General features: G+C 37.7%; 1 protein-coding gene across 6 annotated transcripts; it reads right to left on the reverse strand.

Annotated features, from left to right (window-relative positions):
* Window positions 1-1,943: 1,943 nt before the first annotated feature.
* Window positions 1,944-21,698, reverse strand: LOC137160240 (bile acid receptor-like). Of its 6 annotated transcripts, none has more exons than XM_067558699.1 (11): window positions 21,598-21,698; window positions 13,674-13,796; window positions 9,529-9,891; window positions 6,628-6,768; window positions 5,826-5,965; window positions 5,621-5,725; window positions 5,387-5,486; window positions 3,555-3,683; window positions 3,011-3,130; window positions 2,718-2,831; window positions 1,944-2,373 (listed from the first exon to the last, which is right to left on the reverse strand). In XM_067558699.1, the coding sequence occupies exons 2-11, from the start codon at window positions 13,735-13,737 to the stop codon at window positions 2,135-2,137; spliced, it is 1,515 nt and encodes a 504-aa protein (XP_067414800.1). In that variant the 5' UTR covers window positions 13,738-13,796; window positions 21,598-21,698; the 3' UTR covers window positions 1,944-2,134. The 6 variants fall into 6 exon arrangements, with proteins under 6 accessions (XP_067414800.1, XP_067414802.1, XP_067414799.1 ...); XM_067558701.1 differs by lacking the exon at window positions 21,598-21,698 and adding an exon at window positions 20,256-20,561 and having other exon boundaries at window positions 6,655-6,768; XM_067558698.1 differs by lacking the exon at window positions 21,598-21,698 and adding an exon at window positions 20,256-20,561.
* Between the last annotated feature and the right edge of the window lie 630 nt (window positions 21,699-22,328).

Below are 22,328 nucleotides of genomic sequence, written 5' to 3' on the forward strand. Positions count from 1 at the left end.
ATTAAAGATACCTTTACATAGTATGTGGTCATTATAATATAGTATTATAATTCAAAGGTGTTGAAAGATTCACACGTGTGATGCTTTGATTCAATCTATATCTAATACATGAAAGTATTCATACTTTTTAATCTGCCATATCCAAATATTGTATTTTTACCATATATAATAATGTGCTAATTAACATTGCCAGAAAGTTAGCATAATCTTAAAGCATTAGCAAAGAATCAGTTTTTCCTTAAGTATCATGAAACTTTTATTGAAAAAATATTTCAAAATTAAGCTAGACAGGCATCTGGAGTAAAGAAAATATTATTAGGTGTAACAGCAAACTCATTATGGGAGGACATGCACACCAGCTGCCTGATCTTCTTTCACCTTTAACATTTAGGTTGTGATTTTGTTAACACACAAAACCATTAAAGAGTAGGGTTTTTTTATAATAATCCTGAAAAAAAAGTTATTTCAAAGTTCACATTCATTCTAAGTCAGGAATGATTTAATGGTGGTGTAGAATTTTTCAAATACATTAGACTTTATTATGTTATTTAATATACCCATCAGCTATTTATTCCTCTCTTTTTAGAAAGATCAAGGGGCAACTGACTGTATGAGACTCTACCCACACATCGTTACAGGCAGTGCCTGGAGTGTGGCTGGATGTACATTTCAATGGAAGTTTGTAATTTTCTTTTCTAAAAATTTAAGAAACAAATAAAAACATTCACCTTTATAGCCCCTGGGCATACATAGCTTAGCAGGGTTGTAAGTCCCTAGGCTAGGAGGGGAACCCAGCACCACACACTCCTTTGGGTTCCAGCTCTGACCCCTCAAGCTAAATAACAGGATCAGGATTCTTCAACTGATAAGAAGGAGCTCAGTGCACTATCTTCCCCTGGGTTTCTGCAGGCTTTTATCCTCCCAGCTATAGAGAGACTGCCAATCAGAAGTGGCCAGCAGTGTTTGTATTAACCCTTTGGTTGCTGGGCTAGCATGGGGTACATACACTTCATGACAACCTCACATAAGTAGTTCCATTGGTTCTGCTCTTCAGAGTACGAGGAGGAGGATTTGGCTTTTCATGGTATTTTGCCTCCAAGGTATCATGATGCTATGTTTAATGCAGGAAAAGCATGCTGTTGGAATCCTTGCACACATTAAGGAAATGGGATATATAGCCTCTGCTGGTAGATGGAGCAGACTCTGGAATTGCACACGCCAGCAGGAGAACATTGATCTCAACCCCTCCAGAATGTGACCATTGTCAGAGAAAAATCCTGGTGCCACTGGCATCAATTGGAGTTTTGTCATTGACTTCAATGGAGACAGGATATCATCCATAGTAGATAAGAAAAAAAATCTACATTCCTGAAATGGAAACAGTATATTTTGTGCTTATCTGCTTTGGAAAAACCATTCCAGAGTAATTAATGTATAAAAATATGAGCACTATAATTCTGCCAGTGTTACATGCAGGTCACAAATAATTTATGCACTCAGCCTTCCCAAAATTTTTAAAATTTTAATAACATTCTACTTGCAGTGTCCATCTGGGCCACTGTATCCTTTTTCCAGACCCTTTTGGACATATATGCAACCTGTTGGATTATACATCTGTCAAATTTCCCAACATGGTTACATAATTCTAGAAGGGAAAATGTTGCACAAGTTGAACAGATCCCTGAGAATGAACTTTTCAATGTAATTGCATAACAATATGAGAATCATGATGCCTAAGTAAGAGCAGAATTAGATCTGCTTTGCACAGAGATTTTTTTGTTTTTAAATGAAGGATCTGTTACTGTATTTATCCTGTATTTCACACTGTGAACCTGATTTAAATCCTACTTTTTTCCCATTTGTGGTAATAAAGTTTAAGATAAGTTTTATATATTTAATATTGGATCACTTCAACAGAACATGACTTGTACATCCAATTCTTGTTTAAAATATAGTTTATTACTACAGATATTAATCAAATACAATATTTTTTTGAAGAAGACTCTGCAGCCATATAAAATAAAAGTGAAAATGTAAGTACATTTTTATATAAGAAGTGTCTGAACAGTTTGCATTTCTGCAAGTTTAAGAAAAATCAGACATTTGTGTAATAATAGTAATATAGATTAGCTGTTCAATGCAAATCCCAAATTTCACAGAGTAAAGAGGTCAGTTTGGGGTCTTTTGTCCTCCAAGTTACTAGCACTTCTGAATGGTTGTGATTGAGGGTCCTGAGTTCAGTAAGCCTCCCTATGAGGCGTGCAAAATGCTGTGGATCTTCTGGATGATAAATTTTTGAATATTTGTACAAAATTCCTAAAAGGGGTTCTTGAAGTTTTTCCACATGTTGTTTGTTTTTTAGGAGTGGGCGATCTGAAAAACAACAGTATATTAATACAATTTTGGAAGTAAACTGCTCACTTTATTCTCTATGAATAGTCCCATTAATTTTGGTGAGACTACTCATTTGAATGAGGAGAACAGGATTTGACATAAATGAAAGGCTATTACAATGATTAGAGAAATTGAACTCTGAAATATTATACACTGAGGGAAAAGTATAGCAAAGAAAAATATACATGATTATTTGCACACTTTTCATTTTTTAAGGCAGTGGCTAGAGCAAATTTGATTTGAAAGTGATCAGTTACATTTTTTTAAAGTTGTTTAATTGGCACATGTAACATAATTACTTCTTCGTTATTCTTAAAATTTACCTGAAAAAAATACAGTAGTAGCTACAAGTAGTGCATATTCCGTCTCAGTCACATTAAGTTCTCCCATGCTTCTGTAGAAGTAAAATAGCGCAGTGATGAACTCCTCAGTGATACCTTAAAAATACAATCAAACTATTGAAAAATCAATCCAGAAGCAAGCTTGTGTTGCCATTGTCAATTCATTTTCTCAAAAACTTTTGAGTAATTTTAAAATCCTCAAATATTTCATCTAAAAATTATTAGCAAATTTAGTAAAAGAATGATCATTCTTAAGGTATTGAGGGCTCATTTACCTGTGGTAGTTGTGGAAGTTGGACTCTCTTCACTGTGAGACATTTCCATGGAATAAATAGTACTTTTATCGATGTCTTGAATATGACAATACACAGCATGATCAGAAAATCTTACATGATCTAGAACAAGGGAAACAAAATTAAAAGTTCACCATTGAATTTAATTTTACTTATTTAAACGTTGGTTTGCAAAACATTTGCAAATGATTCCTAGAAAACAATGCACTATTTGTAAATCCAATACAGGGGATAAACAGTACAGCTAAGCTTACATACCTCCCACCCACCCAATACTCTTTTATATAGACCTTCCAGGAGCACTGCTACATGTTTGGGGATCCCTTTCATTGTTATTTGTTGGGGTCCTCTAAAAAAGTGAGGGTAAGTGGATATTGTTATCAGTGCTAGTATATAAGAAACACACTTTTGTGCTTGAGTGCCAAACCCATTTAGGTGCAGTGTCTGGAGGACCCAGGTTTGCTGAAAAAAATAAGTCAACAAACACATAAACTGTTGTTTGAAGTCACACAACTTACTTACTTACTTTCACTCACTGATGACTGGCATTCATTAGCTCTTTGATTATATATCTGGGCTGAATACAAAAACATTGCTTCCACTGTTGAACCTTTTAACAATGCGATCTGGTCATCATTGGCTAAACTTTCAAATCCTGTAGGGAAGAATATTCAATAAGATTCAAAATTAGGGGTGGCTGTTTGGCCTCAGGCAACCAATATAAGTTATCCAAAAACGATTAGTCTCTGGCTTTAAGAGAAAGTAGGAGCCATAGTTGCATCAAGGGCAAGATCCTTGTACCAAGCAGTAAAGCTAGCAGGGTCTTGTGGTCTAGCTATTTTGCATTTACATAGGAATTGATATAATGGATCAGAACAGGGATCCATCTAGTCCATGGGTCCCCAAACTACTGCCCGCGGGCCCATCCAGCCCATCGACAAATTTTGACCGGCCCACTCTTCCCTCCCGGCCCTGACCCTCTCCCATGTGGGCCCTAGCACTGCTCCTTGCCCCAAGCAGCATCGCACGGTGGCTGCTCCCCACTCCCAGCCCCACTCCTTCCCCCCTGCACCCTCCCACATGACATGGGCCCTGCCGCTCCGGCCTGCCATAAGAGGAAGACTGAGGGATGTGGCCCTCACAGGTGAAAGTTTGGGGACCCCGATCTAGTATACCATTCTGTCTCTGACAGTGCCCAATACTAGAAGTTTCAGAAGAAAATGCAAGAAACTATTTAGCAGACAATATTGGAATAAACCTGCCTGAGGGATTATATCCCTGTACATTTGCTATCTTGTCTGGTATAACTGTGGATGTTCTGTTTAACCACAGACATGTTCTCACCTCTTGGTCTCCTATGAGAGCATGGGGACATTCAGTTAAATTGCAAGGTTTTCTTAATCCTGATCAACTCAGGTTTACATAACATGGTGGTAAACATTTCTGCATCTGTTTTTCCACTAGTGCTACCACCAGTGAAGCTGTGCCAATGCTAGACAATTAGTATGAAAATTCCTATTGTAGAAATACCCAATGTCTTGACAATGAGTTCTGTAAGTTAATTGTGCATTGTGTAAAAAAAGTATTTCCTTATCTCAATTTTAAATTTAATCACCTTTCAATTTATCAAATGTTCCCTTGTTCTTGTATTATAAGAGAGGATGAATGGGAGCACCTGGTTTACCTTTTCTACACCATTCATTATTTTATCTCTATAGTGTACCTCTTATTTTTGACGCATAAAGTGACTTCACTTTTTGCTGTGACAAAGTGAAACAGATTTCAGACAATTAGCTGAACAATCGTTCACTTGAGACACAGCATTTTAAATTGCTTATTTTTTAGAAAATATTACTCTATTATCCCATATTATATATGGAAATTAAGTCTGATTTTTGGATTTGGAAAAAAAGTTGTGAATTGTTCTGTTATTGAAACTAAATGTCTGTCTCTTACATGTTGAGTTGGCATCCTGGAAAAAAGAACAGGGAACTGTTTCTTGGTTTTTCAAATGTTAGCGAATTAATGGCATTCCTATTCGTTATTTGCAGTGTTGTTATAGTTGTGTTGGTCCCAGAATATGAGAAAGTCAACATGAGTGAGGTAATATCTCTTAGTGCACTAACTTCCATTGGTGGAAGGAACAAGCTTTGAACTTCACAGAGGTCTTTCTCAAATCTGGGGAAGGTAACCATAGTTTGCAAGTAAAATTAATAATGAATCAATTAAATAGTTTTTCCAAACCATATATCTTTTCTCAGAGTATGTGTGCCACATAAATAAATGTCCTTCTCATAGAGTAAAGCTAAATTATACTGCTTGTGGTGAAGAGTTTGTTAAATTATTTTATAAAGTTACCCGGAAGTCTCTTTGTGAAATCCACTAGTACTTGAACATGAACAACTGCTGTCTCTGACAGCTGCAGAAAACTCTCTTCAGGGTTTGCAGTTTCCTGCAGCTGAATAAAAAAAAGAAAGAAAGAAAAAGTTTATAGACACTTGGTATTGCCAAAATACACTGCTAGAATATGAAGAGTTAAATATAACAATATTGATATCTGTGTATTGTGTCGTGTCCATTCTAAACACATACAAACTTCTTTGCTTCCTCTAGGGGAATTGTATATTTTTGATGGGCTGCCACAATGTGATCAATAAGTTGATGTTCCACTGGAGTAAGTTCCATCCTCTCTTGGACCTTCAAAAAAAAGAATCAGATAAATGACAATACATATGCATTAAGGCAAAATAATATGTAACAATGAAAAGATAAATTTTAAATAGATAAAATCTCCCACTTTTCCAGGTCTAGTTGTGGATGTCACATGCTTGCTGTTTAATCCCCCATCTTCCACCTTGATGTTGCAAAGGAAACTGCTCTTCTGTTTGAAATTCTTTCTGAGTCGTTTTGATTTACACTGGACTTCAGTCAGCAAACCTGTGAGATATATAATTCTATATCAAAGTACTTATTAAAATTCAAATACTTGTACTGTTCATTCAGAACAAGCCCTTGTGTTATTATGCAGACTTAATAAGCCTGGCACCTCAGTAGCTTTTCACCTATATGGAAACCAGCTTCCTACCTATGAATGTTCTCAGACAATAGGTAGTTCCAGGTTCTGCCTATGATGGTGGCAACATACTGTATTTTGTCAGTTAATTCCTATCAATTGCCTGAATGTGGGCAGGGGTCAAATGATCTGGTGGCACATTCTCTTAACCTGGGCTCTGAATCATATGAACACGAAGGTTTCTCACGAAGAATGAACATGGGCAAAATTTGTTTTTGTAACATGAAAGAGCATTGAACATCTTTATGGAGACCAGTCAGGGTTCAGCACCTTTAACTGTCTCTTGATGACAATTTCATAGACCCTTCTCTGATTCAATTAAGAATGCCTGGGACAGCAGTTCTAGATCGCAAGTAAGTCTGCATCACTTTAGAGAGGATATTCCCTAAATACTGATGACCATGTTCTGGGTCCCAGGAGAGGACCCTCCAAAGTTAAAATTTCCAAAGCAAATTAAAGAAACTGGCTTTGGAAGAGAGTATGCCAGAGAATTTATTGCAGTTGTAAGCAGCAGTGGAACACTTACATTCTGCCAGCATTCCCACAGCCTTACATTTCTTCAGGCGACACTCCTGACACTTCCTCCGCATGTACATGTCCATTTCACAGTGACCACCATTCTTGCATCTATATACTGCATTTTTGGTAATACTACGTCGAAAGAATCCTAGAAACAAAAGATATTTGGGATGATGGGAAGGAATCTTTGTAATTCCACTCTCAGTTATTTAAAGAGTTACAGTATGATGTTTTTACAATGAAAGGATCAGATTGATTAAATTATAATATTTTATAATACTCTAATATAATCATTGATGAGTTTTGTTGCTGCTTTATGCCTAATTTTAACCAGTGGTTGACCAAGGTAAGTCCCTTTCACTCTTTCTACTGACAGGCACCTTACAATAACGAGAGATTTATTAAAATAGGCAGGAAATCCAGCATAAGCCCCCCAATTTTTCAGTGATGGCTTAAAGTAGGAGGTCTAATCAAAACCTTAACACTGTATTTTCAGGAAAACTGAAATGAGAAAAATAATATAAACCTGATAGAGGCTGAGAACACCGCAAAAGCAAAATATTCAGCAATTGGAAAGAGAGGTGAACTGTGAGGTGTCAAAGTTTGCAGATTATACAAAATTACTCAAAATTGTTAAATCCAAAACTGACTGCAAAGAGTCACAAAGGGATCTCACAAAACTGGGTGACTGAGCAACAAAATGACAGATGAAATTCAGTGTTGAAAAGTGCAGAGTAATGCACATAGGAAAGCATAATCCCAACTACATGTATATAATTATGGAGTCTAAATTATCTGTTACCACTCAAGAAAGAGATCTTGGAGTCATCATGGATATTTCTCTGAAAACATCTGCTCAGTGTGCAGTGACAGTCAAAAAAACTAATAGAATGGTAGGAACCATTAGGAATGTATGGATAATAAGACAGAAAATATCATAATGCCACTATATAAATCCATGGTACATGCACAGCTTGCATACTATGTGTAGTTCTGATTGCTTGTGATGGGGTGTACTCCCCAGTCCGGTCCTGAAAGAGTTGAATTAGGCCAGATAGGCCCAATCTATCAAGTAAACTGCAAAACAAGAGATTTAGATTTAGGACGCTAATGAGAAGGAAGTTCACCTGTGAGAGAACAAGTAAGGCTTCCATAAAGCCAGGAGGCCACTAACACTCTGGGAGGAAGTTGACATGTTCTTCCTCTAAGGTAAGTTGAAGCAATAGGCACCCCTGAGGAAAAGTTTACCTAGCAAGCCTAAGAGAAAGAGGTCTGACTGGAAAGGCTGATGAAAGAGAAGCTGAAAAAAACAGTCTAGGGAAGAGAGGAGTAAGATTGGTGAAGTCCCAGACCTTAAATGCTTGCGATAGGGCTCTGGACTGTAACCAAGAACAGAGGGCAAGCCTTGGTTTACCTACCATCTATTGCAGAGTGGCATTACTAGGAGCAGTGAATGGGAAGACTGCCTGAGTCACTGCAAAAGTGATATAGTCAGGGAAGCAGGCATGAAGACTGCCTGATGCTGCTTGTGCAGAGGGACTTTAATAGACAGCTGGAAGGGGTAAATCACAGTGTGATCTGGCCACACTGCCATGTCACAGAGCAGCCATACTGTGTCTCAATTAGCAGAAGAGCTGCAACAGGGGAACAGAAGAAAGAGGGTGCTGAACTGGGTGGAGCTAATTGCCAGAAGGGGATGCCACCCAGTTATAAGTAGAGCCCCCCTCCCAAAATAGATACCTTAGAACAGAAAAAAGTACAGAAGAACAACAGCAATGATTAGGGGTATGGAACAACTACATGTGAGGACAAATTAAAAAGACAGACTGTTCATTGTAGAAAAGATGACTAAAGGGGAAATACAATAAGGGTCTATAAAATCATGAATGTGTGGAAAAAATGAATAAGGAAATGTTGTTTACTCATTCACATAACACAAGAACAAAGGGTCACTCCATGAAATTAATAGGGAGCAGATTTAAAATAAGAAAGTACTACTTCATACAAAAATCAGTCAACCTGTGGAGCTTGTTGCCAGGGGATGTTGTGATGGCCAAAAGCATAACTGGGTTAAAAAAAGAATTTGATAAGTTAATGGAGGATAGGTCCATCCATACCTGTTAGTCAAGATGGTCAGGGATGCAACCCCATCCTGTAGGTGTCTCAAAAATATGAAACTGGGACCAGTCTTATTTATTATCTGCTTCTGATAGTTTCCACAATGTCCTGGGCACTTTTCAAATGCAAAAGAGTGCACAATCATTGCCCCAAACAACTTACAAGCTAAAAGGCAAGCAAGCAGATAAAAGGAAGGGGAGTGGTGTGGATAAAATGGTCAAGGGGGGTAGTTGTCCTCTGCAGCATATTGCTTGAATAACAATAGCTTTGTGTGTGCATTGTATGATAGAATTCCAGAATTTGCCCAATCTATAGTTCTCACAGCAGCAATAGATCTCTAGGAGGGATTTAAATGTGGTGAGGATAGTGGTCTCACACACACTCAGAAAGGCTTCTGTAAGCACTGGGGGCAGCAGGGTGGGAGAAGGGGTGGGGATGTTTTTCTAACATATGAGTGGGTGAGTCTGGTATCATTGGTGGAACAGAGGGCCTGGGGCAACATGTGAAGAGACAAAGGCAGATAAGTACAGAGGAACTGAATTATGCAGATCCTTGAAGGGAAGGATGAGAAGATTGAGTTTGATGTAGCAGTGGAGGAACAGTCACTAGTGGGATACAGAGGAGGGGATCCCACAAATTATTCTACTCCAACTGAACTGTAGCTGTCTGCAGAAATGTCAATTGAAAATTAACAAATGTTCATTTGAAATTGCACATGTGGAATTTCAGCACTCTGCACTGAGTAATGGAGGCAGTTTTAAGTCACAAAATAAAACTAGTTCTTCCTTACCTTTACAGCCTTCACAAGTGAGTGCATTGTAGTGGTATCCTGAGGCTTTGTCCCCACATACAACACAGAGCTCTTCCTGACCCTTCATTCGCAAGGCAGAATGATTTAGTCTTGGCCTTTTTAGTCCATGATATCCATCATCACTGTTATGGGCAACCATGCAGGGGGGCTTGTTTAATTCACAATTACTGATTATGTATTGCCCATCACTGTACTGAGTGTCCAGACTATATGTGTTGTATTGGGACTGGGAAGGTTGTGACTGCAGAACTGGAGGAAACTGGACTGTTGAATACTGGCAGTAAGGAGCAGCCTGAAAGTCTGAGTCTTGCAGCTGATAATTCATATGCTCTGGCAAAACATCTAGATAGTTGGGGGGGGGCAAAAAAAGAGAATGAAACAAAAAGGTTGTGGAAGAACTTGTGACCTCACTTACCTGCACATTTTAAATTATTTTTAGAATGTGTAAATATTAAGAGATTTTTTAGAAGGGCAGCTTCACTTTTGTACCTAAAAATGGGTGCCTGCAATTTTTTTTAGTAAATTCTTAGAGGTAGGGACTGTTTTTTCATATGTTTAGTCAGTGTCACATTGTGGGCTACTGGAATCTTGTAAAAGAGTAATTTAATTTTGCATCAGAGAGTTGAATTGCAGGCAATTCAGTTAGTGAGAGTTTGGCATGCTCAGATTCACACCTGCAGTTCATTAATATGGATTCAGGCTGAGCTCTAGAAAAGAGGCTTGGTATCAGTCCAGCAGAAAATTTATCATTAAATAAGTAAATACTTTAAACAGAGAAACATTTGTTTGGTATTAAAACACATTCCATGCACCATATAGGAAAATGAAGAATGTAGAGAAGACATTCCAAAGGGTGATATATTTGAACATCATGTACACATCTCAAAGCTGATGTTCAACAGACCATGAATGCCAGAACATGTTATTTAATATCTGTCTGTGTAACCCAGATTTCATGTAGTCATACTTGCACTTTCAGTAATATGTTTGTACAGTACTGTGACAGGATTTTTTCAGTTATCATATTTGCATATTTGATTTTAAAATGAAATAAAATGCACAAGAATCAGAAATGTAGGGCTGGAAGGGACCTTGAGAAGTTAAGTCCAGTCCCCTGTGCTGTGGTAGATCAAAGTTAACCTAGACATCTCTGACAGGTGTTTGTCCCACAGGTGTTTTTTAAAACCTCCAATGATGGGATTCCCCAACCTTCCATGGAAGCTCATTTCAGTATTTAACTACCTGTATAGTTAAATATTAGGAAAAAAATTAACTTAAATCTCCCTTGCTGAAGACTGAGCTTATTATTTCTTGTCCTACCTTCAGTGGATCTGGAGAACAATTGATCAGTCTTCTTGATAACAGCCCTTAACATATTTGAGCCTTATGAGGTGTCCCCTTTGTCTTCTTTTCTCAAGACTAAACATGCCCAGTTTTTAATCATCTCATGTTAGGGTTTCTAAACCTTTTGTTGCTCTTTTTTGAACTCTCTCCAGTTTGTTCACATCCTTTCTAAAGTGTGGCACCCAGAATTATATGCAATACTCCAGCTGAGACCACTCCAGTGCTGAATAGAGTGGGATAATTACTTCTCATGTCTTACATACAACATTCCTGTTAATACACCCCAGAATATGACTCATCTTAAAATTCTGATGCACTATAATCCAAAAATCCTCTTCAACAGTCCTACCACTTAGCCAGTTGTTCCCCATTTTTAATAGTGCATTTGATTTTTTCATTCCTGAACACATTGCACTTATCTTTACTGAATTTCCTCTTACTGAATTGAAACCAATTCTCCAATTTGTCAGGGTTGTTTCAAATTCTAATGTGTCTTCCAAATTGCTTGCAACCCTTCTCAGTGTGGTGTGATCTGTACATTTTATAAGCATACCCTCAACTCCAATATAACTAATGAAAATATTGATTAGTATAGGAGCTATAAATGATCCCTGCAGGACCTCACTAGATATGCCCTCCCAGTCTGACAACAAACCATTGATAATTACTTTTGTTGTACACTCTTTCAACCATTTGTGCATATACCTTATAGTAATTTCATGTAGACCACATTTCCCTAGTTTGCTTATGATGATTACGTAGAACCATGTCAAAAGCCTTACTAAAATCAAGATACATCACATCTATGGCATCCCACTTATCCCTAGGTCAGTAACCCGGTCTAAGAAGGAAATAGGTTGGTTTGGCATGATTTGCTTTTCACAAATCCATGCTGTCTAGTCCTTATCCTATTATCTTCCAGGTGCTTACAAATTGATAATTTGTTCTGGTATCTTTCCAGGTATGAAAGTTAGGCTGAGTAGTTTATAATTTCTCAAGTCCTCCTTGTACCTCTTTAAAGTGGGGAACTATGTTTACCTTTCTCCAGTCTTCTGGGACTTCACCCACCTTCCAGGAGTTCTCAAAGATCATTTCTAATGGTTCCAAGACTGCTTCAGCTGGTTCCTTAATGACCCTAGGATGAATTTCATCAGGCCCTGCTAACTTAAATACATGTAGTTTATCTAAATATTCTTTAACCTGTTCTTTCCCTATTTTGGTTTGCATTCCTTCCCCCTTGTTGTTAAGAACATGTATGCATATTTCATAATTATGTATCATATTTCAGTCTCCTTTTCGGAGCTGAAGAGCACTGAAGTAACTTGAAAGACTTTTTGCCTTTAAATAAGCTTTGGATCAGAACTGTAGTGTACTCATCTTGAACCAGATACTAACTTCAATTACACAGTCACATTGGTGCAGGAGCAATAGTAATAGGTCCTTTACCCTACATCTGGAATAGTTTAATGATGCCTAGACTCTTAACCTTTGTGTGCAGGAGGAGGACAAAAATCTGTTCTGTACCACAATTGGATAAACAGTGCAACTTGGATAAAATTGATGGTCAGCATAACACACTGAATATACAGATTTTTGTATCTGAATGATTTTAATGAACTTTGAATATCACTCACTATATACACTGGATATTTCCCATATTCCAAAGCCAGGAGGGACCACTGTAGTCCTCTAGTCTGATCTCCTGTATACCAAAGGCCTTAGAGCTTCCCCAAAATAATTCCTAAAGCATAGGTTTTAGAAAAACATTGAATCTTGATTTTTAAAATGTACAGTGATGGAAAAGCCACAATGACCCTTGGTAAATTGTTTCATTGGTTAATTACCCTCACTGTTACAAATTATGCCTTATTTCCAGTCTGAATTTGTCTAGCTTCAACTTCCAGCTATTGGATCATGTTATACCTGTCTCTGCTAGACTGAAGCATCCATTATCAAATATTTGTTCCCCAGGTAAGTACTTACAGTCTGTAATCAAGACTCCTCTTAACCTTCTCTGTTAAGATAAACAGAGTGAGCTCCTTGAGTCTGTCACTGTAAGGAATGTTTTCTAATCTTTTAATCATTCTCATGAGTCTTCTCTGAACTCTCTCCAATTTATCTACATCGTTCTCGAACTGTGGGCGCCAAAGCTGGACACAGTATTCCAGAGGTGATCACACCAGTGCCAAACACTGAGGGAAAATAGCCTCTCTACTCCTATTGGAGATTCTCTTCTTTATGCAGCCATGGATCACAGTAACTCTTTTGGCTATATCATCACTGTGGTTGCTCATGTTGAGCTGATTATCCACCATGACCCCCCCCAAATCTTCTTCAGTGTCACTGCTTCCCAGGATAGAATCCCACATACAGCAAGCATGGCCTCCATTCTTTGTTCCTAAATATTACATTTAGCAATATTACAATACATATTGTTTGCTTACGCCCAGTTTACCAAGCACTCCAGAGTGCTCTGTATCAGTAACCTGTCCTCTTAGTTATTTACCACTCCCCCTAATTTTTGTATATGTAAACTTTATCAGTGATTTTTACATTTTCTTTCAAGGAAGTGATAAAAATGTTCATTAGCATAGGGTCAAGAACTGATTGCTGCAGGAGCCCACTAGAAACATACCTGCTTGATGATCATTCCCCATTTGAATGTATAAGTGCCTATGGCTTTAAGGTAGGCACCTTCTGTAACAATAAACCAAATGAAAACTAATTGCTGCAGACACTTATTTTGAGTTTCCTTAATACTTTCATTTTGCTTTACTCACCATAATATTGAATGGGTTCAGCAAGACAGTACCCATCAGATACAGTTACAAAGGTATTTGCCATACTCTGCTCCAGCTCCCACTTTTATTCACTTTGGTGTGATGGGCTTTTAAGAAGAAAATCTGAGGAAGGAGAACATTGCCAGTTACTTCAAAAGGCAAAACTCAGGCTTTCATTAGAAAGAAGATGAACATCACTTGAGGAAAAAATTGTTGCGCAAGGCAGGTTAAACAGCCCTGAATAAAACAGATAAATGTCCAGATAATTAACCCATTTGCAAATTATGAGGGAAATGCAGGGAGGTGGAAAGTCACTGAGCCTACAGCATTTCAGACTGTTGGTGCTAATGAACAGGGTTGAGGATTCATTTATAAGTCTTCTCCTGTTGCTGATATTTACTCTAAACCATGTTCCCATTGCAGATCATTAGACTAGGATTAATATTCCTCAACATTTATCTCGTAGCAGTAGTGGAGGTCACTAGTGCACCCTAAAGCCTGGTATAGCTACCATACCCTTAGTCTCCTTCTCTTTCCACAGTGGGGAAGGATTAGGGGAACTGCATTGATTAAAGGTACCAATTGATAAGACTTCTCTAGAAGGGGTGAAGCTTCAAAGGGGGCCTTATCACTGAAATATCAATAGTTTCTCCTTTAGCAAAGGGGAGGGATGACAAAGATGAAAGCAACTAAGTATGTGGGGAAAAATAAGAAGCTCATGATAGGAGTGAGGTCAGAAGGTTAAAGAGATGAAAAATACCAATATGACAGCTTTGGCCACAGAAGTTCTCTGCATATCCCCAGAGCAAGTATAAGATGGGCAGTGGCAGTGCCAACTTCTGGCCAGCACTGTCCCCAACCAATGTGCTTCAACTCAGCCCTGGAGGAACCATCTGTAGAGATGAGAAGGGACATTAACTCTCCATGGTTCACTTGGTTCTTGGTCCCTCTGCTGAGTTTTCTGACCAGTAGGGTGTTTCAGACAACAAACAAGGGTGTCAAATTAGCACTAATTGTGATGTGTAAAATAGCAAAATCAACAACAAAGAATATCACAAATTAAAACTCATTCTGTTTACTGTGAAGTTGCTTTCAAAGAATTAGAGGATTTGTTAAATATAAAGTCAATATTTTGCAAAACCCAAAATTTAGCAGTTATTTTATGTAAGAGGATAACCTGGGCTTTAACAACTATAAAATGCTGCATGATAGAGAACCTTCAGATTAACACCTACTAAAGTGGGCTAAAAATATGGTAATTAAACCACATTTCTGCCTACTGAAATCATCACAGTAAAGATATTTTAGGTAATATTTAGAAGTTTCTAAAGTTGATTAGTCATAATTTTCTCTCTAAGTATTGAACAATTGGACTCATGATAACTAAGGTACCTTACTTCACAGGAGGAGAGATACATGAATTGCCTGGTAGAAATGTTTTAGAGAATTTTTAAACTAGACTTTCTGTAAAATACGTAGTGCGTACAAAACATATGCTGTGACTGAAAACTTGTATGAGATGTGCTAAAAAAAGAATATAGTGTTTATACTGACACTATGGATACATCTGTCTTTGCGTTGGGAGGTGTGATTCCCAGCTTGCATAGAGAGCTCACACTAGCTCTACCTGAGTCACATTTTGAAATTCAAATGTAGATGTACCCTGAGTGAGATGCACCTACTATTTTACATTTCTGCTAGGAATTTTATCCCAAAGAAATTCACAGTTGATACACAATATGACTGAACTGTAGCCAAGAAGCACCTAGCATGCTCCCCCAGCACAGACATACCCATGGAGTTGAAAACTTTCCCCTTGTGTCACCAGCACAAGGTGAAAAGGTGCAGTGAGGCTGGAATGCTGCCATTATGTTATCTCTGCTAGTAAATATTTGTTTGAAAAACAAGTGACTCAGTGAATCATGGGGTGCCCTTATCAATCAAATCAGTTTGGCATGGACAAAGTCCAAAATTTTTTCTTTGGTAAATATGCATTTTTGTAAACTGATGGAAATGTGTGTTTCCAACATCCTTTTGATAGTTGCTCTATATGAAAAAGTATTCCACAGTAAATAAATAAATAAATAAATAAAAATGTACACTGATCCATTCTATCAAAAAAGTAAATGAATTGTACAAAGCCCACATTCACATGTGTAACGTGTCAGATTAATTAAATTGATCTTGATGTCATGAATCAGTCTTTATTGAGGGAAAGCTTCCACTGACTTAAATGAGTGTTGCCTGAAAGGATTTCAGAACTGGGCTTATTGTGATGGTTTTTCAAGGTCATGGAGAAACAAAAGTTAAATTATGCTCTATATTTCATCCACAAAATGACAGAAGAGAACATTAAGCAAAGCTCTCCAAAGTCAGGAAATGCCAAAGTTAAGATTGCACATGCAACTTTAATTGTGTCACCTTAGGTTGTACGCATTACAATATAGGGTTAGTTCTACAAGAGAACATAGATTCCAACATTTGGCACCATTGGGATCCTCAAAATCCTTGCTCAGCAGCTGCCATCTAACCCTGAAGGCACCTAAATTTCCTACACATCCACATTTCCACTTAGGCACTTAAGGTCCTGCCCGTGAGCATGCACACAGCTACCTCTGACTAAGCACACAGTGCCTATTTCACACTTAAGCCCCAGCGGGATACTCAAATTAGGCATTTCCCACCTATGTACCCTGTGAGGTGCAACCCGTTAGGCATAATCAGAGCATGCCTAAACCCACATAAAACAGGCAAGCTGGGGGAGGAGGTGGTAGTTTCTCTTATAATAACTTTTGGCTTAGTAGTTAGAGAACTCAGCCAGGATGTGGGAGACCCAGAGTCATTCCTTCCTCTGCCTGATGTGGAGAAAGGATTTAAACTTGGGGTTTCCCTCTAGTGAGGCAAGTGCCCTCACCACTGGACTATAGAGTCAGTCTGATATGCTCTCAGACCTAATGCATATTTAACTATGTGTACCAAGTGGAATAACTTCAACAGGAGAAACGGAGAGAGAGACATCATACCCAGTGGTTAGGGCACTCTCCTGAGAGGTGGAAGACCCAAGTTTATATCCCATCTCCATAGCAGATCAATGGGGGAATTGAACCTGTGTTTCCCACATGCTGGTTGAGTGCCCTAACTACTGGGCTAAAGAATACAAGAGAGCTCCTCCCCACAACATTTAATGTAAAAACAATTGAGGTGCCTATCTCCAGGAGAGGACTCATAAATCCCAGCAGAGACAGGCGCCTAGCTCCCTGCGAGGCTAGGGCTTAGGCCACTCCCCATTTCTTGGCATTTCCTAGTGGCTAACTTAGGCAGCTTCCTGCCCAACATGCTGGTTTTTGTGGATTTTTTTATTTTTATTTTTAGGCTTCCTGCATTATACAGGGAGCCTTAACTCAGGGCTGTGGATTGCACTGGGTGACAAGGACTTAAAAGTTAGGCATTGGAGTGCTAAGCATTGCAACAACTAAGTCCCTTTGAGAATCTAGCCCAGAGTCCTTAATTACATTTTCATAGTTATATATGTGAACATCAGCTGTGACCACTGAATTTACAGCTTAGCTGGGGTCAGTGTAAACCGGAGTATATGTTCACTAAAGGAAACAATCACAAGGATGTTAAAATGAAGAACCACATGTTTACTGGAGAATTAATTAGAGCGATATTGCACAGGCAGGCACAAGTCACTGTGGAATTTCCTGACTTTTGAGAGTACAGCCAAGACAGTCTTTTAATATAGTTTTTAGGTATGAAATTGCCTATGAGGGCTGGGTAGTAAATAAAAAATATGGAAAATAGAAAAAATACTAAAAGAAGGAACTTCACTCTCCAGGACATTGAAACTCTGCTGGTTTGCAAAATTGACAATAACATGTGCATATGCTATAAACTGGAATGCTTCTGTCTCTCACATTTGAAGAGGTCGGCAGAAACAAGGCCTTCACCTGCAAATGTTATGAGGGGCAGAACTCTTGTGGTGCCTCAGAGCAGGGCACCTACATGCACATCTACAAAGGTTGCAGTAGCTCTCTCTAATCTCTTACATCTTACAAGGTCTGCAGGGAAATAAAACAAGAACTCTGTGGAAGTATTTCCTCATCCCATATATCCACCCGCAGTATTCTTTTCACATGCCTACATGCATGCATACAGAACACAGCCTTCCTTAGCTGCACATGCTAAATTTAGAAGAAAAAAAAAGCACTTTCATGATTTGTTCATATGAAAAACATTTCACCACAACACTCAAAAGCTCTTCTCCTCAATGACAGCTGTTTCCCTGACAAATTTTAATATTTTACCCCAGGCAGAAGACTTACAAGCTATTTTTTAACAATGGAAAAAGTATATTCCACAAACACACTTCTCTTACTCAACCATTATTACTTACACTTAAAAAAAAAAAAAAAAAAAAAAAGGGGTGTGCGTGTGTCACATTTGCACATAGATAAAGCCTGGAGAATTTTAACCCAAAAAGTAAAGGTTTCTGAAAGTTGAGACTGAAAACAGAATGATAGATTGGGAGCTGTGATGCACTCCTTAATTAGAGCAATTACCATCATATCAGTTATCTAGGATCACAATTGGTACCACACTTAGGGCCCAATGCTTTAGTCCTTAGTTAGGTTGCTTTAAAGTGAGTTTTTCCTGTATAAGGATACATTTTACGTCTTTCTCATTTATTGTTTCTGAGATTATTCCTGCTAAGGCTTTTGTATGGAAAGTCTTTTTTCATAGTTTTTAGGAAGCATATAAAAGAAAGAAAATGTCCTTTCAACAATGACTTAGTGTAAATTTGTCAGAAGTGCCTAAGTGATTTAGGTATATCTGAAAATCTTACTGTCATACTTTTTTAACCTTACTTTTGATAATATTAAATCTCCAGCAAGTGACAAAATGTAAACTGGAACATCTACTGAATCAGTAGTTTACCCATCTACTGTAAATCGTTCATGTCATATAATGGTTCAGTAATATTCAGCTATTAGTCCTAATCAAAGGATTTGTCAATCATCTGCAGTTTATTGAAAGAGGCATTTTAATAGTAAACTCATCAATGTATAAAAAGTAAAATATGAACTCATGACCCAAAACCATCCGACTGAGTCACTCACTAGAAGTCACATATGCAAATTAAAGACATACTGTGCATCTGTTTCCATGTTAATAAGGGCAGAAGATGCTATGTTGTTTTTCATAATTTTATTTCAATAGCTATTACAATCTTTAAGGAGACCCTCCAGGGAGCTCTTCAAAATGGATGAATTGACAGTACATTAACATCTATTGTAAATATTTTGACAGTTGTGTCAAAAGGGAAATTCAGGAATTTGGGCTGAAGATCTGTTAGATTTATTTAGTGCACCCCATATCCTGGGAAAGAAAGCATGAGTGAACAACCACACAGATTAGGCAGCAGATTTCAATCTCAGTTTTAATCCCAGATTCATTTTGTCTCCAGATAGGGAGTGTTACTTTTTCAAGTTATGAAAATTAAACCAAGAATTGACAGGAAGTTACCTGTCACTCTCACTGGCTACTATATTCTGATATCCCAGGTGGTATGTTTGGCTGCACTCAGAGGGACAATCCTCTAACCACATCTGATTAAATTAAGAGTGGATTAATTTTGCAAAGAAAGCTAAAGAATCAACCACAACAACAACAACAAATGAGGCCTTTTGATAATATGAGCTCTAGTGGGGGAGGAGGGTTTGTTTTATTTTGGATTTTTGTTTGTTAATATGTGAAGAATCCGAAATTAAACTGTTCTCCGAGGAAAGCTTTTTATTCCTTGTAAATTATATCTTTACTATTCGTCTGTCTGTATGGTGCCTTTTTTGGGACCTTCCATAACAGGGATTGCTTTATCCTATTGATGGATAGTTTTGTATGTGATAATTTTGTAATCTCTGCTACCTATCTTTTGAATAATTGCTAGGTATGTAGTTATTTAAAAGAAATAATTTAAATACATTGGGAGGAAAATGGAGACGTGTCTTTTATCATTGCATAGCTTTGATGTCAGTCTGTATGGTTTGCTGAGAATGGGTAACATTGAAATGTATCCACTACTAAAAAAAAAAGTTTGTTTAGAAGCACATCAACAATAAAATTTAATTTATTTTTACACCGTTCACAGACACATTTGTACTTCAGATATAGGATTAATTTTACCACCAAATCTAATCCCAAAGGTGGCACAGAATTATTGAGGCTCAGAATCTGCTATAACATGATAATTACATGACTGAAATAGTCTTGTTCAATTTTGCATTGAAGTTTGCACTTCCTTGTTATCTTCAGGAGGGGAAAATGCATCCCTGGAATGGCTAGTGTATCGTAGGTCACTAAAACAGTTTACATATGTATAATACTTCTGAAACAAAATGACTGGCAGTAAAGAACACCTTATTTAAAAGGTATAAACTTTTTATTGTAGCTTGATCAGTATTTAAAAAATCAGATGCCAAAAGTGTTCTAAACTGAAAATAACTTAATACAGCACAGTTAATTTGTGTGTAGACTGACACTCTAAAATCCCCAAGCTTTTAGAGAGCTGAATAAAATACTTACATACAGTAGTTCCAGAGAGAATGCCCTCCCTTCCTAGAGTGAGTCTGTGAGGATGCAGCAGTTTCTTCAACTCTCCGATTTCCAGTTGGAGCAAACTGGGCTTTTTCCCTATTTATCAGTTTCTTTGCATACACTTAGGCTCCAGACACTCTGCAGACCAATGCTTCAGCCTATCTGAGACACAAACTTCCCACACAGCCCTTCCTAGGGTCAAAGCAAGGGCAGCTGCAAGTCCACATAAATCAAATAATAACTGTATCATCAGGGACAGAGGCCATTGGGACTCTCACGTCACACTTTCCCAGAGTTCTCTTTAGTCAGCTTACTAAGTATTTTGCTTTCTTGATAGAGTTTGACATTCTCCTAACTTGATTGCTTAACACTGGCATCTCTGCACATTAATAGATAACATACATTGCTTAGTAAGAGAACATTGCAATAGTATTTTAACATGTATACGTGCCATAATAAACTGAATTTAGAAACTTGATGTGAGGCCAGTATCTCTAAACTAGGTAAACATTTAACTTTTTCTACATATTGTAATTTTAATATACTGTGCTGCTTTGTTAGTCAGCTGTTATGGCTGTGTATGTTATAATGCAAACGTACTTAGAATTCTATAGCTCAGCATCACTCCGGATCCCAACAGCACATAATTCTGGTGTGCACACCTCTAGAATGGACTCCAGAGAAGTTTAGGAAATCTCTGTAGGTGGGACTTTTGGAGTGATTTTTCTGTCATTTCTTTTCATTTATAAAGTGTTGCATAATCTGGCCCTTGGCATTCTTAATTGCCCATGAAGAAGTTAGGGCTACTTTTTCATTACAGTTAACCAGAATAATTGTGCTCCATTGTATTATGCACACTTGTGTAGTATGGTTCTGTACTATATTGTATTCTACCACATTGCATTGTAGTTGAGCTGTCTTAGAGAAAAGCTACCTAGCTATATTTCTTTATACCAATTTCACTTTTGTGAAAGAACTCAATTTTGAAATATTTTTGTTGATTTAGCTATTCCAGCCATGGGCTTTCAGGTCTTCCTAGGCTACAATTTAAGACTTGGGGTCAGGGCCTTCTCTCATTAAGCATCACGATTCTCCTACCCCCTGCCTGACATGATGCTGAGGATGCATCAGATGCTTTAAATTAACTCAGGTCACATTTCTTATTTACAACAGCAGTTCAGCAGTTTTTATTGTTACCTCAGGATTAGCTGTTCATTTCTATACTTATTAGTGAATTTGCATGGCACAGGAAAAACACAACAGCACTGTTGATTACCTTGTATTATACAGTCATTTAAAATAGGATATTGGGAACCATGTGTGGTCATACCTGCATGTAATCTCTAGAGAAATCTCAAAAGATTCATAGAAAAAGAACACAATATCTGTTCATTCAGCAGGCCTCAGAGGGGAGCACACTAACAGGTTCTTCTCTTGTCCCTTCTTCTAGGAATCTGAAAGCAGAGCCTTTGACAATTAGGTGGTTGAATCTGAATTTTCATAAAAATTAAAACAGCTTTCATCCCTTTGCTGAACCTTTTATCTATTTCCTTGCAAACACTTGATGCACAAATTATTTGGCTTGATTCTTTGTGTGATAAGTAGTTGGAGACATGGATTCTGATAATAGGGACTAATTTAGTGAAAAAACATGTCAGTTTTATGTCACTTAACTTGGTTCTTTTAAGGATAAGACTGAGATGCAGATCACAATTGTACTTATTAAGCTATAAATATAAAAAAACTATTTTTATAAATCTAATAATGCTAAAAACCAAGCAGTGAATACACAGAATATATACAGATGCAATTGCTACTACATTAAGCTATCAGCAATGTATTGCTGTTTGTAATCATTGAGGCTGGATGTGGCATGAGATCTTGTCTGTAAATGGGTTGGCATTCAAATAGTTAAAGGAAATCATATCTGGGCCAGCTGGATCTTTTCTGCATAACTGACCCTTCCTGCTTGATCTGGCATTGGATTGTTTATGCCACGTCAGTAATTAACCACTATCAACCTCATTAATGAAACATAAACCACCTCTTCTGCTCATTTAT

The sequence above is a fragment of the Emydura macquarii genome, unplaced genomic scaffold (genome assembly GCF_026122565.2).
Source record: "Emydura macquarii macquarii isolate MOO-44397 ecotype Brisbane River unplaced genomic scaffold, CSIRO-AGI_Emac_v2 contig_2184, whole genome shotgun sequence".
Classification (NCBI taxonomy): domain Eukaryota; kingdom Metazoa; phylum Chordata; order Testudines; family Chelidae; genus Emydura; species Emydura macquarii.